The sequence below is a fragment of the Notolepis coatsorum genome (assembly GCF_963971535.1).
Source record: "Notolepis coatsorum genome assembly, chromosome: 1".
Lineage (NCBI taxonomy): Eukaryota > Metazoa > Chordata > Actinopteri > Aulopiformes > Paralepididae > Notolepis > Notolepis coatsorum.
Genome location: NC_140165.1, coordinates 282,240,263 through 282,259,067, shown reverse-complemented (window position 1 = coordinate 282,259,067; position 18,805 = coordinate 282,240,263). Strand labels below are relative to the sequence as shown.

Below are 18,805 nucleotides of genomic sequence, written 5' to 3'. Positions count from 1 at the left end.
AAAATAAAAAGATGACCTGCTGCAGAGGTTTCTTTGATCCACTAGGTTGCAAGGAGTGGGATTACGTTCTCTGTAGTTTATTAGTAATGTTAGAGGCCCCACAGTTATGTTGTTAATCAGCTTGCTGCACAAGCTGGACTATATAGGGACAACCCAAGAGAGTGACCGGGTGTGAAAACGAGACATTTCAATACAATGGCGGCGATCCAAAGACTTGTTTCTCGACCACTGCTAAAAACCACATCCCCAAAATCAACGCAAGGATCCTACGGAGCCTCTCCTTGTGCCATGCCCCTTGGGGAAAACCTCACAAACCCCACGCACCACCACCGTATGCATGTGGGTGGGTGGGTGGTTGGTTTGTTTTGTTGGGTCTTTTGTGTGTCAGTCTAGACGGGCGTTCCGTCTCTTTCTTTCTCTGAGGAGGGGGGGGGGGGGGGGGGGCTGGGGTTATGTATAACTCTTGAGGCGACAGTCGGGGTGTGGGGGATTAACGGTTCAGGAAATAGACCACCAGCTCGTAGGTGCACATCATGATGGCAGTGTTGGGGATCTGGCGCACCAGGTGGGTGATGAGGCCGCGGTACAGGGCGCGGTACCCCTCCTCTTTGGGCACCATGGTTAAAGTCTGGAAGAAGGAGCGGTACTTGGTGCCCTCCTCTCGTAATCGGGTGCGGATCACTTCTGCATGTGGGGAGAATAATAATAATTAAAAACATTTAAAAAGGACAAACACTCAATTTCTGGTCACTGTTAAATGAACACTGCATCAATTTGTTAGCCACAAAACTAAAACTAAAAAGGGGCCTCACTTCAGTCTGTAGAGGTCCTGAAATAACAATGAAACCTATTCCACACAGTGCACCCAAAGTAGGTTTCAGTCTGTATTTCAGGACTTGTACAGACTCAGACTAGAGCGTGGCCCCATTTGACTTTACAGTAGTTGTGAGGCTAATTAGCCAGAGCTGTGAATACCCACTGTGAAGAACAGCATTGATTGTGCCGAGAACGGACTCTACCAATCAACCATCATCATTGCTAAGTAAGAAATATTCTCATTTTACCCATACCCTAATCCAATAAAGTGATATGATTACTTTCAGTTATTTCTGGTACATGTATGTGTACAGTTGCTATCTAAACAGATTTAATTTTCAAATCAAATTTCCTTACTGCACTAACCAAATTGTGTCATTAATTTACCGGACAACCCTGCTAGGCTCCTCCACTACACCTAGAAGCTAGGCTTGCCACGGTAGTCTGTGATACCGGTGTCTAGGCATCCACCAAGTACATTACTTGCCCACCACTCCCACCGGTGTATGCTTTTGTATTTATTTATTTTTACATTATCATAATTATTATTTATTTGTATTCATATTATTTAAAAATAATTATATTGAATTATATATTTTTTTATAGAAATGCATTCATTTTCGCATTTCAATGCCCCACGTTCATCAAATAAAAACACTTGAATTTGTAAAATACTAAGCCTGGTATCAATACTTAGTCAGACAACATTATAAACTGAAAGTGTCTGCGTGGACAGCAGAATTTAGGTCTGTGCAGCAGTCGCAGAACAGAGTAGCTTATGTTTCACTTTAACTTCTAGAGTAGATTTAACTTAATTTAGCATGAAGCAGAGAAAGAAGGCTTTAGAGATTATACAACAGGCTACAATATTTCTGATCTGATCTGATTTAAACCCTGCAGCAGTTCTACTGGAGAGAAGCTCAGAGGACCAGTGCAGCAAAAGTATGTTTACGCGATGTGCTAAAAAACATCTAAATTGATCCGTCAATGTACTTATAGAAAATATTATAGAAGGTATTACTGTCAGTTGGTTTATTTTTCAATTAGAATCTAAAGTCAACTCTGTCCAACAAAATGGATACTAGGGGTGTAACGATGCATCGATTAATCGAAATGCATCGATTCTAATGTGACGATTCAACTGCATCTATTTGAAAATGTTAGAATCGATTATAATCTAAATTATTAATAAAAAAAAAAGATTATATATTTTTTTTAATGTTTTTTTGTGTGTGTGTGTGTATTGTTTTTATTGACCTATAGTCCATTCATGCTGAGTGAATCAGTTCCCCCAGCCACATTTGTGTATTCAACTTTCTTTGGGGAATTAACTGATAGAAAATGCATCGAAAATGTATCGAATCAAGGTCAAATGAAGAGATTTCATGATGCATTGAATCCAGAGCGAGCAAGAGCCCATGTATTGTATTTATTTTTTACGTCTTTTTAATCTACATTCATTCTGATTCAATTACTGGATTGTCATTATTGTTATTATTATTTCTGTTATTGTCCTGTGATTTATCATTGATTATTACGGTTACTGTATTGTTTGTCTTGTTTCATGTTAAAAAAGGGAAAAGAAAAAACATTTGTTAAAAAAAAAGAAAAAAATGCATTGAATCGTTGCCTGAATAATTGTAATTAGGGATGTCCCGATCACGTTTTTTTGCTCCCGATCCGATCCCGATCATGTGATTTTGAGTATCTACCGATACCAATATTTCCCGATCCGATCAAATTTGTATTTTTTATTCAACAAACATGACCATGTTCACATCTTAAACTCATACTGAGGCCTTAGTTTTGGTTTTAAATTGCATATCATCATTCATTTATTTATTGTCACACAGAGCAGAAGAATTTTGCCAAAACAAACCAATAGTATCCAGCTGCAGAACGGCAGACCAGCCACACTCTCAGACCCAAACGCATTTCCTTTGATTTAATTATACATCAAATGATTTATGAAGTTAACTTTTCACCTGGATAACGTCAACATTCAGGGTGAATGTAATGTGAGAAATTGGGATTAAAAAAAATATATATATATTTGGGTCCGAGAGTGTGGCTGGTCTGCCGTTCTGCAGCTGGATACTATTGTTTCAAGTTTCAAGTTTCTTTAATAGTTGTCATACAGAAGTACAGAATACTTTTATACAAAATGCTTCTTACTGTTACGCTGTTACTGTTACTGTTAGACTGTGCTAGACAAGATAAGTATGAAATAAAATAGTATAGCATGTAAAATAGAAGTAAAAATAGAGGTCACAGTGTTCAGTATAGACATATGTACAATGTTCGATGCAGAATAGAAGTAACTGAGTTACCATACAATATACAATATACTATGCAATGTACTAATATACAATACTATATAGTGCAAAGCAGAAATGGGATGAGGTACAATTGGTTTGTATTGTTTTGGCAAAATTCTTCTGCTCTGTGTGACAATAAATAAATGAATGATGATATGCAATTTAAAAACAAAACTAAGGCCTCAGTATGAGTTTAAGACGTGAACATGTTCACGTTTGTTGAATGAATAAATAATAATAAAAAAAAAAAATTATTTTTATTTTTTTGCCGATCCCGATCTTCGGAAAATCACGTGATCGGATCGGGACATTTGTAATTGTAATCGAAATTAATTGTTGTGAGGTTGCATCGTTACACCCCTAATGGATACCCCTAATTGAAAATGAATTAAAAAAACAGAAGTAAATGGGTAGACAGCAGATCAATGTAATTTTGAAAAGTGTCCGGTGTCACGGATAATACCGGTGTTGTCATGAGTTTATTATTCATGAGAAATTTCACATGACCGTGGCAACCCTACTAGAAACCTTTGCTCTCACCGTGAGGGTAAGCAATAGTTGTGGCACAGGTCTTGGAGGTGGCGGCGGCGAGCATCATCCCGACAAAGTCTGTGGCGTCCTTGGACGCCTCCTCCTCGTCCTCCATGTTCTGTGCTGCCTTGGCCTCTTGGAGGCGCCGCTTGATGCTCTCGTAGATCACAAAGTGGATGACAGTCTCTGAGATGCCCGCATATGACGCGGACATGCCCCTGTAGAAGCCCCGCAGGCCGTCCGCCTTGTACACCCGCTGCACGCACTCAAACGCGTTCATCCTCCGCTCCCCACGATTCCTGAGGGAAGATGAGAAATAGTTTATATATATATACTGTGTATGTGTATATATATATATATACAAAAAAAAGTGTCATCTGTAATCAAAGTGTAAACAATCAGGTCAATGCACACAAACCTGGGGGAACGATGCATCTTTCCACTGTGCTCTGGCCTTTACACAATTTACAATGACTAGTCTATAGATGTCATATCTCTGTCCACTGGTCCAATTTGGATAAAAGTTGGTGTAATGATACATATTGCCACAGTGCCCATTTTCATAACATTACCGTATTGGCCCAAATATTATGTATAAAGACGTGTATAGACAAAGTTGTTGTTTGTTGTTGGGTTTTCTTTATACAGAAAATGACACCTGAAAAAGTGCAGTCCCCCTATATCTGCAGACTAGAGACCAGGAGGTGTTTGGGAAAAAATATGAGGCTATCGCAGTGTAATTAGAGTAATATTTAGCCCCTTTTCCAGTAGCTTTGTATGACATATTTCATATCTAGATTTAAATCTCTACTTATGATACCGCCTAGCTCCATTCTAGCTTAAACATGGAGCCGGCTACTGCCTCTGAAAGACAGATAGTTTGCTTTGGTTTGCCATAGCATTTATTATTAGAGCCGCAATAGTAGTACTATAGAAATAATATAGCTTAAATAATATCAATCATCTTATAATAATAACTAAGTAAGATATAATTATAAATGTAAGTAATATAAGTTGTATTACTGGTACATTCTGATGAGATATTTATTTAGTTTATAAAAAGCAAGATTTGATCTTAAATCACACATCCAGCTATATTTGGAATACCTGTCATTTAGCATTTATAAAGAAAACTAGTTTTTTGACGTTACCAACTCACTGACTCGCACACGGTTAGCTGTTCTGCCGCCTAGTGGTGGTTCACAGGCACTACAACACCGTGTGTCCTTGTTCACCTAAGCCTAAGGGGTTTAAATGTTTTCACTCGTCAACACCAAACACGGCACATAGGCTAAGAAGACTGACGTACACCTATACTACAAGCATGGGGTGACATATTAGTCAATGAATCGCACAAAGGTGTAATTTTCGGGGGTGGATACATATACTGTTACCTTGTTTTAGTTTGGTGAAAGAGGCAGTACATAAATATTTGATCAAGCCATTGAGGACCTGTGTGTGTGTGTGTGTGTGTGTGTGTGTGTGTGTGTGTGTGTGTGTGTGTGTGTGTGTGTGTGTGTGTGTGTGTGTGTGTGTGTGTGTGTGTGTGTGTGTGTGTGTGTGTGTGTGTGTGTGTGTGTGTGTTAGAGGATGACATCTTTTCGGGATTCAATTTCACTTTGAATCCCGTGATTGGGCAGGACCGGGAGTAAAAGTCAACGGGAGCAGAAGGGAGTGGGAACTATGACAACAAAATCAACGGGATTTGGATGGGAGTGCTACATCGGTGCATCACTAATGTAAATGTTTGGTAGTTTTATATTTAACTAAGGCAGACATCAGGACTGTACAGCGTGCTATGAAAAAATCGGTCTGTGCGATGAATGAATTTACTGCACTAGCACCCGTGCGATAGGCATTCGGTTCATATCGATACTCTTATTTTGACAATCCTGTGGCAAGTCTCATTTCCGCCCAAGCGCAGGACCAGCCATAATATCTATGGCTCCGGCAGCTAACAAAGTTCGGCTCATATCGACTCTTATTTTGAAAAAGTCTCATTTCCTCCCAAGCGCAGCTCCAGCAGCCCAACAACAACAGCGTGCTATGTTATGTTAGAGTGCGCATTTTGCTACCAGGAAATAAGTCCCTGCCTGTTTTTACCTGCAACGCTTCCAATGCATCTTACATGCTTTGCATCCTCACCAAAACTAACTAGTTAGCTGCTACCGGGTAACTAAACTAAGCTGACCCGGCTCAGAGGCAGAGAAAACAGTGATGATTTTAAGTAAGTTTGATAGTATTTACTGAGGATGGCCAGATAATGTTGATATTTAAACATAACAAATATAATACATAATAAATGTATACATGATTATGCAACATAAAAAAAAATTAGGAACTGTTTGGGAGAGGGAGGTAGGGAGGGGTTTTAGGTTGTGTGTTCTGAGTTCCAAAAAATGTACTTAGTTATTTCAAGTTTAAAGCTCAATATATCAAAACGTGGCACTTTACAGTGAACATGAGGTCTATTTGTATTAAAAACAATAGATTGTTTTTCATTTAAATGTCTGGAAGAGCTACATTTATCTTTTTCAAATTATATTTTCGTTGTATACCTTTTTTGAGTTGATCTAAATGTTACTGATTGTGTTAAATGGGCTTATGATATCATCTCATATCGATTGCAGGCACCTGCATCGTATCGTATCGTGGCAGACATTGTGATATCGGCAAATATCGTATCGTTGTCCAAAGAATCGATATCGTATTGTATCGTGATGAAACTGGTGATTCCCACCCCTAGTAGAGTCCATACATCCAACACCAAATCCCATAATTCCTTACACGTAACATGTCTGGCTGTGTGACGTCAACTTGTCAGCATGAAAATGACAGCCAATCATGGCACTGCAACTAAATAACACAAATATAATAGGCACATTTGTGACTGTTACAAATATAACACGTTTTATACTTGTGCTACAAGATTTTGGCCTGTGCTACAAAACTATCAACCTCTGTAGCACCAGTGCTATGTGGAAAAAGTTTACGTACAGCCCTACAGACATGATGTGACCCATGTACTGCATATTTTATACTGAGGAAGAAAAACGGAGCAGGATTGGTAAACGGGAGTGGGATTCTATAAAAGTTTGGCTCGGGATTGGGACAGGATTGGGATCAGTCCTCTGTGGGAGTGGGAGGGAGTGGGATTTTTTCGAAACTCACTTGGGATTGGATTATTTCTGTGGGAGTGGGAAGGAGCGGGAGTCAAAATCCACTCACATGTCAGCAGTGTGTGTGTGTGTGTGTGTGTGTGTGTGTGTGTGTGTGTGTGTGTGTGAGAGAGACGTGACAGACTGTGTGTCCAGTACATAGCCTAATTAAAAACATTCAGAAATAGAGCATGGTTTTGCATACAACACAACATTTGTACAAATAATTTTTTTTTCTTCTTTCTAATAGCCCAAAGCGTACAGTATAACCCTAACCATGCAGAAAGTTGGAATGGAATTTGCCTTACGGTTACAAGACTATTTTGGTGTGTGCAACTAGTGCAACATGAAGCATGCAGGTTGTAGTTACCTAGCGTCCAGCTGCAGGCGAGTCTTAATGAGCCAGATAGGGTTGGTGGCTGTGATGGCTGTGAACCCTGTGGAGAAGAGGCAGGATCATTCAACCATCATTCACATAACACCATAACTAGGGCTGGGTATCGCCACTGATTTCCCCAATTGATTAGATTCCAGGAACAATGTCCCACTCCCAATATGCCCATATTCTAAATAGATTCGGTTAGGGATATTTCAGTTACTTACTTAGGGATGCTCGATATTGGCTTTTTTACCGATACCGATATTGTCCAACTCTTAATTTCCGATACCGATATCAACCGATATATGCAGGGGTTCCCCCCCAAAAAAAACAGAATAATTTCAGGTAATTAACATTACATATCTCTTGTCGTGTAATTAACACAACATTATGCATACTTTGACAATAAATAAAATAATAATTTGTTCTTACTTGCTTGCCTGGGTAAATAAAGGTTAAATAAATGTTAAAAAAAAAAAAAAATTTAAACAGATACCGATATTTTCCGATATCACATTTTTATGCCAATATCGGTAGGCCGATAATATCGGACATCCCTACTTACAATATACATTTTGCTTGGACATGAAAGATTCTCAGAGAACTAATGCTGTAAATTTTACAAGGAACTATCTAACCTGGTGCATTATAACAAATTTAATGTTTGTATTAATAACTGACCACAAAGCAGTTACATTAATGTACTTTTTATTTAACATGACCAACACACTAGAGCAGTCAGCACCATATACCGGTAGCTTATATATATACTTTTTATATAAGACTGAATGCTCTATGCAACAATGTGAAATGTTCTTTAAACTACATTAATGAATTGATTGAGATTGAAACAGTGTGAGGAGGCAGAGGCAGCTTAGAGAGCGCTAGCCCTGCTAAGACACTAGGACCAGGCTGCGCCCATAGCTGTCAACCCTACCGTTTTTCCCGGGATTCTCCTGTTTTTTCGACCCTCTGCACGCCCTTTTCACGGTTCACGGATTGGCACGTTTTTGAAAAAGTGTGATCAAGTCCAGCGTTTGTGCCGACATGTCTCCATTTTCATTTTCCAGATTTTTCCAGGTTGTGAAAGTACAGAATGTAAGCTTTCAAATGATGTTTGCATACTTTGAAATCTGATAATGTTTTGAATATCATGTATTCATTTAAATCTTGTAACTCAGTCTGTTGTCTAGAACGCTCAAGGGGAGGAAATGCCTCTGATTTTCACACTTCAGCTAGTTTGGGGGGGGGGGGGGGGGGGGGGGGGCGTGGACAACTACCCTCACCTGAATGCGTCCATTGTTAACGTTAATGACTCTCTCTGTGTGAATGCCTTTACCTGGCGCAGTTAATCTGAATCCCAACGCGCAGCTCTATTCAGATGCAAATATACCCCCCCCCCCCCACCTCTCCTCTGTGGAGAGTACAAACTGTTTCAAAACAGTTTTAAACACAGAATTCTTACAATTAGTTATTATATCTGTTCGCTGTTATACTAAATATGTTCTTCATGTTCTAAGTGGTTGCCTAGTGGAGATTTAGGATTCACTGACTGTACACTAAGAAAAAAAGCTGCAAGAAAACTAAATGTCTGGCATCAATGGTTTCCAAATACTGTCAAATTACAGTAAAATCAAATACATTTACAGATTACAATCTTTATTTAATGGTTAATATTTTGATACAAGGTAATTTACTGTATTTTTATAGCATTTACACTTAAAGTAGGAAAACAAAAGTAATCTGTAAAATAATACAGTGAATTTCCTTAATACAGGTTTTGACCAGCAGCAGATGGCAGCGACGAGGCAGCTCCATTGGAAGGGGGCGGGGCCGGGAGGGAGGGGGCGGGGCCGGGGCTAAATGTGCACGTTTTTTCTCCTGCCAATGTTGACAGCTATGGCTGCGCCAAACATGACTAATGCTAAGAGGTTGCATGTCAGTGCAAAATAACGGTAAAATGCATCTTATCCAACAACCTCAATGACAGAGGGAGGATAGTACAGAAATGAGAGAGAGAGAGAGAGGTTTATACAAATAAATAAGGAAGAAGCTCAGATCTGGTGAGTACTCACAGACAACCAGATAGTGACCCCTGCTGGTGGGAGAAGGGTGTCATTGTGCCCTCATGAGAAGAGAGCTATGGTAGAGTAACCAGCACACACATCCAGCTCAACCCCACACACACAACAGGGCTGTACGCTAAGCTTTTTCACTAGGGGCACACTAGTGAAAAAATATGTTTTAGGGGCAAATTTTTAAATAACAATTTTACCATTATAGTGCAAAAAAATATGTTCCTCCTGCCTCATTACTGTGGTCCTTTTATTTAACATTTAAGTGCTTTTGTTGTCAGGTTTGTATCTTTTATAATGAACCAACTAGGGCTGGGCGATATGGCCTAAATATGATATCACGATATTTTCTGACCTTTCGGCGATACACGATACACATCACGATGTTTCTTTTTTACCCCAAACAATTCATTATGAGGCTTACCAAGACAGTATTTGAGTTTGCAAGCTAACATTAAAGACAAAATAAAATACCCATGCATTTAGCATTTTTATATTATATATTAGATTTAGATTATTGGATTATTAGATTATATATTGCATATATTTAGCAATGAGATATTATATGATTTAGATATGAAATATGATGAATTGAAAATGGGGGACCCTGATGTAAACAAGACAAAAGTCTTTCTCTGGTCTGCATCCCCTTAACAATTGTATGTATTGAGCTGTACTGTACCCATTCTGCAATATGTTAATAAAGTTTTAAATCAATCAATCAATCAATCAATCAATAAATAGCATTTTAGCATTTTTATGAAACTACTGTATATTTGTATGTCTCTAAATGTTTTGATGAATTGAAAATGGAGGACCCTTATGTAAAAAAGCCGAAAGTCTTTCTCTGGTCTTCATCCTCCTGTACTGTATTGTACCCATTATGCAATCTGTTAATAAAGTTCTCATTCATTAATTCTGACGGAAAAACAGAATAATTTTGATTGACAGTAGAGTCTGCCAATTACGTCACAACGCTTGCACCCGCCCTGCTGTTCTTAGCACCAATCGGCAAGCGCATTCGTTTTTGACTTCCTGAATGCCCTGTGTGTGTTGACAACAACACAGCTACATTAGCTCCCCGTGGCCCACGAGTAGGAGACCAGTGCTCTGCAGGATGACTAAATGAGGCATAATGATTTTACCTCAACGAATGTTATAATAAAAGCCTTTCCATACATCGGTCTGATTGAAAACTTTATTAACAGACCGTGGAATGGGCATATCTCAGCACGGGCTGAGATATGAACGAGTAACGTGTGGACCAGATTGACGCGACACAAGGTTTACACAACAGCCCCCACCCCTTGTTTTATTGTATTTGTACCTGTACTACCTGCTGTCAGCTGTTTATCTCTCTCTGTGAGCTTGATTAGCTCACGTTAGCTAGCGTTAGCTCCGCGGCTAACCCTGAACTAAATCAATGACTAAAGCATTTAGAGTAGTTTTTTTCACTGCACATAGAAGCAGCCAAACAGCGGGAGAATTTCGGGAGCATATGGCCAAAACACAGTTAGGAACCATCGATTCCCATCCCTACTACTAACTTTACTTTTCTTCATAGCTAAATCAGACAGTCAGCCAGTCTATCAGAGTGAGTGCTCAGTTGATTTTCCCCGCTGATCATACCTGAGTGCTCAGCGTCATCACACGCCTTGGATCATTTAGGAGTGAAATGCGAATGCAAGGCTTGAAATCCCTACTCGCAAGCCCGCCCCCAAATATTATTTACCAATCGCAACGGCCAATTAAAGGGGCAATTTGCGATGAGATCATCGCAGCGTACAGCCCTGCACAAGCCCGCATATCCAGCTCAACCCCCCCCACACACACACACACACACACACGACTAGCACGCACATCCAGCTCAAACACAGACTTCAGTCAGCCTCAATACGATTATCTCTACAAGAATGTTGACATAGAACACAGGTAGATTTCTAACGTGAGGGTGTGTAAAAGGCTTAGGCCTAACCCCACTAGATTGGTAAACATTGGTTTCTTCTATACATGTGGAGTTGGGAAAACCTGAAGGACTCTTCAATAAATCATGAATTCATGATTGGCAACAGCCATTAAAAAAAACTGGTAGCATTGCTAAAGAGCTCATTCTCGATATGTTGACATTAGACACTGTGTTGACATTGTATCCATGCTTAGAAGCCAACAGAAATACCACAATGAACTAATGGAAATGAGAACCATGTTCAGTCATAGATGTACCACCAAGCGATTCGGACAGTCCGTGTGGCAGTAGCCATCAAGCTCCACAACCAGGCATGGCCGAAACGGGAGATCTGCTAGATCCAATAGGCCATTATAACTAACAATCTTGAACCAGACCTGTTCACCTTATCTCTTTTTTTGCTCTATTTACTACTGTATGCCCTTGCCTTGTATCCCATTATTATAATGCTGTTGCTGCTATGGACACCTGAATCTCCTTACAGGGGGAAATAAATTCAATCAATCAAAGAAAAAGCTAAGACGTAGAATGGAACAATGGCTTACATTTTCTTTCCCCCCAGGGCAGCATGTCTGTGTTCATCTGTAGTGGAGCTGAGGAGAAATCACTGAGTCGACTGAAACTTACGTTTTAAGTTTTTATACATCATCCCATTGTTCTAACTTCTACCGAGTTAGATAAAAGGGTGTGCTGCTTCAAGTGTGTCTCTTAACCACCAAAACCGGCACAGACCATAATGTAACGTCACAGTGACCAATTGCAGCCACTCTTATTGTCTGGGACCAAATACGGCCACGCCCCACTCCCAGTAAAAAGTGGGAATCTCTAGAATGGGTTTGGGGCGACGCTGTATACAGAAGTGGCTCTCAAGGTGACGATTAGACAACACTTTCTGTTGTCAGTAGATGGCAGCATTGGTTTAAAATTAAAAGGTGAAAATGTTGAAAACTACAACACTGCATTTCCCAAGAGCGTTAGCACAGGTCGCAGGTCACTGGGATGTGTCTATATTCTTTGACGTGATCTGAACAGCGGTAAACTATTACTGCGACCTCGGTATAGCGACCGCGAATGGTAAACTAATCATCTTAACAGAAGTGCGCTGGTAGCGTTACATATGTTGTCTAAAGGGGGACATATGGTACAATTTAAGATTCTAATGATAATCGGCATATAAAGGACAACATAGAGCATCGTTAATTTGTAAGAAACCTCAATGAAAACGGCGCAGGGTGCTATTGTTATGAAAATGTGATAGAATCCTATAAAAATGTGGACGCATTTGGTTTACGTTCCGTTATATTATAAGCAATAGGGTACAGACCCTCATCTGAACCTTCGTTTAACCGTTTAATTTCTCACATATATATTCAGATGACATTTTATTGCCTATATTTATGTCTTTCTTATGTCTGCACATACCCGTACCTCCCCCTTCCCCCATGCTGTTATGACGCCTGAATTTCCCCAAGGGGATAAATAAAGGAACATCTTATCTGATCATACTAGCCTAGGTTCAGTATGTGTGTCCTTCCTACCCTTAACTATATTGTTACACATATGTGGATGTCTTTTTGAGTGTTGGGTGGGTGTGTGTGTGTGTGCGTGTGTGTGTACTATATCAAAAAGCAGGGTAGCCGGACCAGCACTCTCAGTTTCAATGTTTTTAATGGCAGCCTGAATGGATAGCAGACATGTTTCGGACAATGTCCTTCTTCAGTGATATGGCTAGCGTGTGTGTGTATTCAAACTGTGATCATGTGTGGGGGTCATTTACTCTCTGAGCTCAGGGTCTATTCTAAGCTCCAGGTCTATTCCAGCTCTACTCTACACATAGCTCTGAGCCTTGGGCAAACACACTGGCTTTCTCACTGGCCTGTCAACACCTCATCACTCTCTTAGAATAGAGTCTATTCAGCTAGTCCATACAGAGCCACTCGCTATTTGGCAGTTAGCTGCAGGGAATGTGGGCGACCACTAGAGGGCGACACATGGGGATAAAGATAAAACTCTGATGCTATGCCATGTGTATGCGCGAAAGTGGGATAACATGAGCCTGTCAGATTCACACATTTCCTCATAGACCTTAACACATTCGGGGCCATTGGGATTAGACGGGCGCCACTCTATGAGGCCAGCTTTTCATTACAAGTTTTCAATGTGTGTGAGGTTGTTTGTAGAGCTAAATCTATATTTTATATTATTGCTATGTGTCCATTGTCAATTGACAGTATAAACCTTCCCTTCAATATGCCATAAAGAAATAATTTTTTCATCAATACGTTCCCGTTTTATAGCGTCGTGAATATGAACTTTATATCAGAATGGTCTGGGGTAATTCCTGCAAAGCTAGTTATAGGGCGCTAAGCTAATAACGTTAAATGGGGCGTTTTGGCCCTACACAAGCTAGAGTTGAAAATCAAAATGCATATGATCAGCATCATGTTCCACCATGAATGCATGAAAGGGGGGGGGGGGGGGGGGGGTGGGGGAAGTCATTTCTGATTATTGATTACTAGGGCTGACCCCTATTAGTCGATTAGTCGACTAATCGGTCGAAAGGAGCCGTAGTCGACTAGCCAACCTCTTAGTCGAATACAAAAAAAGAAATTATAATAATTACAATATATATATTTTTGTATCATTCTTTCCAAAAGAAAAGAGGCCTAGAAGCGTGGCTAATGCTAATGGCACGCATACCAGAGGCTAACTGCCTACGAAAACAGGCACAGAGGCACTGAAAGAGGATTTCACCCATCTAATGAACACACTAGACTAGACAAATATCAAGATGTATCCATCAGTGGACCAATTGCATGCTTTTTCAGAGGACAAGAAGCCTTCAGTCGACTCCTTCAGACATTAAGCACCCCCACAGCCCAAATGGAATAATAAAACTTTTCTTTTAATAAAAAAAAAATAATTATACTTTTTTTAGTCGACCAATAGAAAAAGTGACACTCGGTCTGCAACAGGGGAAACTGTATTCTCGAGACAGCACCAATACCAGGATCTGGCCGGTACTGCACTTTCGGAGTCCCAATATGCCTTTTCCAGCCAAAATACAGCTCTGCAACATTGAGTAGGATATTAAAGGGGAATAAAAGCAAAAACGAGTTTACCACGTATATATATACGTGGTTTGGCCTTCAAAGGATGGCGCCCAATCACGTATATATACGTGGTTGGCCAGGAATGTGTTAACTGTACATGCGCACACATATACACACGCACGCTTTGGAGGTTGGCTAACTGACCTACATTCTCTAAAAGGCAAGAGATCTGCTCGTATCCCTACTTCTGATCTGAGGCAAGAGGGACTGAGAGAGTGAAGTACTGGCCGTCACTCAAATGGGGATGTGTTTCAAGAGTCTGTAGGTTATTCCTGTTGCCCCAGGAGACGCTCCATCTGTGCTCCAGGTAAGAGCAGTCAATATTTGTGAAAAGCCACCCTCCATCAAGGGTTCCCTCTCTGGTTCACTGGGAGAACACATTCTTAAATGGGTGACATTCCCCTGAACAAGGCAACGATTTCAACAAAGTTTTACGTAAGGTTTATAGGTACCCTTCTCGGGGAAAGGGGGGGATGGAACCGGATAAGCTAGTTTTTTTTGTACAGTCTATGGAAGCAACGTGTTCCACCGCTACTTGTTTTTAGATGGATTAAGGTGGATTTGGAAGCAGAGGGTGAAAGGAGTCGAGAGCCAACGGCGAGTAGGTTATCTCGCTCGGTTCGACACAAGTCACATGCCATGATTCACCTGGACCGGCGCCGGCACCAAACACACCAGCTCCGCCGCCTCTGACCCCAGTCATGGTCACTGGGGGTTATTACATCACTCATCCATTCCACAGTAGAAATGATCGGTGGTTATGTTAATCAGGGCTTTCCCTAAACAATGGTGCAGTGCCTGAAAACATTCAATCATATTTTTTTGCAGTGAAAGCTTGGGGCCAGCTTAGAAACAGACGCATCATTGTCTAATAAGTGATTGCTCATTCCACTGTTCCGCTGTGTGTGTGTGTTTTCGTGTTCAACCTCATACACTAATAACTTACTTGGAACTTACCCTGTGTTTGCGATTTGATTGAAATTCAGTTTTTGAGTTGCAGGAAATTACAGCAAATGGCTTTCTTTATTAAAACACGGCCCCCTCTCCGTACCACCCCCTCATTGAGACTCAAGTGTCATCATCTTGTTTGAAAATCCTGTTCATGCATCACACAGGGGACCCGAGATATGTGGTTTACCTGCCAGTCCGGCTGAGACCATGTGCACCTGCGTGGAGTCGGGCTCCAACACTCCGTTCAGATGCTCTTTGGCACTGGAGTATGCAGCAAAGTAGATAGCTCTGTCACCAGAAGAGAAAGACACGGTCACATTAGACACAAACAGTATTACCTACGTTATGCACATAAGACAAATAAAGAAATAATAATAACGCAGCAGCACTGCGGCTAATTAATTACACAGCATTAACAAACACAAACCGGCCCCTTGTCAGGCTGAGCTTAACAAGCTTTGGAGGCTGATTTCACTTAAAGCCAGCAGCGAACAACAGGGCTGAGTGTTGGTGTCTTAACATGGCCTAATTGGACGAAGAGGCCAATGCAGTGAGGTATTAGAAGCATAGCCATTAACTTTGTTTTCTCTTCATTAATATTTCAGAGTCACGACAAACATGCATTCTTCTGCCAGAGTGTGGAGGCGGGTTGTTAACACTGCTGAATAGTCTGTGCCTCCCGATCCATCAAATATGTTTAGTCAGTCTTTTTCTTTAACATACCGCTCTGGACACTAAAAGCTCATCAGTCACATTATACAAGGGTGTTTGTCTGTGTGCCAAACCGTCTTTGTGTGCACTAGGGTTGTGTCACACTTCAGGAGGGCCCCAGGCGGCGGCGACTGCACAGGGGAGCCAGTATCATCAGCATTCATTCACGCCGAATGTCAACAAAGCACTCTACACACGCTTGGCACTGGCACCCGCTAGCCATCGCATTAGCCCCCGGCCACCGTCATTAGCCACCACTTAAGCCCCCCGACATTATCACTTTGGGTGAGTCTTCCCTCTCCGCCCCCGGCTCACGCTCAGCCGACGCGGCGCTGCTCTGTTCCAATTTGCGCCGTCATTCAGAAATGCCCGGTCTGGTGCTTTATCCTTGAGAGCGACCGCTTTATGTAACAGTATTAAAACCTCTGGGTAGCGGTGCATTAGGTCAGACAGATGGGGCAGAAGCCAGATAATGAGTGAACCTGATTCCCCCGACTCCTCCCGTGGACAACGCTCCATGTTGAGGACCAGGTCTCAACAGTGTCCACTGGTCTCAACAGTGTCCACTGGTCTCCACAGTGTCCACTAGTCTCAACAGTCTCCACAGTGTCCACTAGTCTCAACAGTCTCCACAGTGTCCACTGGTCTCCACAGTGTCCACTGGTCTCAAGTGTCCACTGGTCTCAAGTGTCCACTGGTCTCCACAGTGTCCACTGGTCTCCACAGTGTCCACTGGTCTCAAGTGTCCACTGGTCTCAAGTGTCCACTGGTCTCCACAGTGTCCACTGGTCTCCACAGTGTCCACTGGTCTCCACAGTGTCCACAGTGTCCACTGGTCTCCACAGTGTCCACTGGTCTCCAGTGTCCACTGGTCTCAAGTGTCCACTGGTCTCCACAGTGTCCACTGGTCTCCACAGTGTCCATTGGTCTCAAGTGTCCACTGGTCTCCACAGTGTCCACTGGTCTCCAGTGTCCACTGGTCTCCACAGTGTCCACTGGTCTCCACAGTGTCCACTGGTCTCCACAGTGTCCACTGGTCTCCACAGTGTCCACTGGTCTCCACAGTGTCCACTGGTCTCCACAGTGTCCACTGGTCTCCACAGTGTCCACTGGTCTCCACAGTGTCCACTGGTCTCCACAGTGTCCACTGGTCTCCACAGTCTCCACTGGTCTCCAGTGTCCACTGGTCTCCACAGTGTCCACTGGTCTCCACAGTGTCCACTGGTCTCCACAGTGTCCACTGGTCTCCACAGTGTCCACTGGTCTCCACAGTGTCCACTGGTCTCCAGTGTCCACTGGTCTCCAGTGTCCACTGGTCTCCACAGTGTCCACTGGTCTCCACAGTGTCCACTGGTCTCCACAGTGTCCACTGGTCTCCACAGTGTCCACTGGTCTCCAGTGTCCACTGGTCTCCACAGTGTCCACTGGTCTCCACAGTGTCCACTGGTCTCAACAGTGTCCACAGGTCTCAACAGTCTCCACAGTGTCCACTGGTCTCAACAGTGTCTACTGGTCTCAACAGTGTCCACAGTGTCCACTGGTCTCAACAGTCTCCACAGGTCTCCACAGTGTCCACTGGTCTCCACAGTCTCCACAGTGTCCACTGGTCTCCACAGTGTCCACTGGTCTCAACAGTCTCCACAGTGTCCACTGGTCTCCACAGTGTCTACTGGTCTCAACAGTGTCATTGCAAATTTCCACTAATTTAGGCTAAGTTTTCTTGTCATCACCCATGACAGCAGCCATGGAATGGAAAAATACAGCAATTCCATGTCATTACATCATGTGAATGGCTTTCGGTTAATGCTTACTTCACATGTTCATGAGTAAGCCATTAGCTAATTTCAGTCAATAATTTTCCTGAATCACTACTGCTCTCATTGATGTTGCCTTTATATATTTGCTTTCTGAATGAACTCGAGACCGGGGCTAAAATCCAGCCAGCAGAGATCATCCCAGTGCTCTTCACCCTGCTTGGGTATATTTTTGGAGACAAATCTGCCAAAAGGAAAAATCTCTCGACACTGAGAACACAAAATGAGTTTTGAGTCATGCAGAACATACAGTATACCCACTGCTGAGAGGCTACAGTGGCTTGGTGAGGAACATGTTTAATCTTCCCTGTAGAGATGAAACAGTGCTGCTCAGGGTTTGGCAATAAGAACTGCCTCATGGCACAAGGCCTCTACAAACAATTTTAGTCATCTGTCATCCTTGCAAATGGGAATTAGTCTGTGGAAATGATTGCAGCTTTGTTAGTTTACAAAACTGACTTTTGAAATGGACTTTTTGATCAAATCAAGTTTAATCAAGTATGCGTGCGATGAATGGCTGTTTCCCAGTAAAGCAACGAATGTGATGCTTGGTTAACGCTGATGATACTAGTAACGTTGCTCCATGAAGGAGCAGTCTCGTCGTCAAAGCTAGAATTGTTACACCAGAGAACAAATGGATTCCCAAAAGGAGAGCCAATCCGTTCCACAGTTTTACCTGCATAGATAATGCATCAATTCCCGGGCTGCCTGTGTAAAAATATGTCTGTTGTTGGAGAAAACTAGAATGCTACATATTCACTGCGTTAAACGGTTTTAAGGCACTTCGGCACTGCACGTACAAATGTTTAATGCACACCTACTGGTTGATTATCCCTTACACACACACATATGTATATATATATATATATATATATATATATATATATATATATATATATATACATACAGTATATAATAGGCCAATCTTTGGTATTGAGCTTTGTTTACTTTTTTGTTTTGGTCTGGCGTTTGT

The 18,805-nt window shown here is 41.8% G+C and overlaps 1 protein-coding gene across 1 annotated transcript in view; it reads right to left on the bottom strand.

Annotated features, from left to right (window-relative positions):
* Window positions 1-490: 490 nt before the first annotated feature.
* LOC311228747 (solute carrier family 25 member 36-A-like) overlaps window positions 491-18,805 on the bottom strand; it is a gene marked incomplete at its 3' end in the record, with an annotated part of 65,225 nt that continues 46,910 nt past the window's right edge. Inside the window, exons 4-7 of the mRNA XM_084314690.1 lie at window positions 15,495-15,595; window positions 7,194-7,260; window positions 3,675-3,964; window positions 491-684 (exon numbers count right to left, since the gene is read on the bottom strand). Coding sequence (XP_084170816.1) covers window positions 491-684; window positions 3,675-3,964; window positions 7,194-7,260; window positions 15,495-15,595 — 652 coding nt within the window. The remainder of the gene's footprint in view (window positions 685-3,674; window positions 3,965-7,193; window positions 7,261-15,494; window positions 15,596-18,805) is intronic.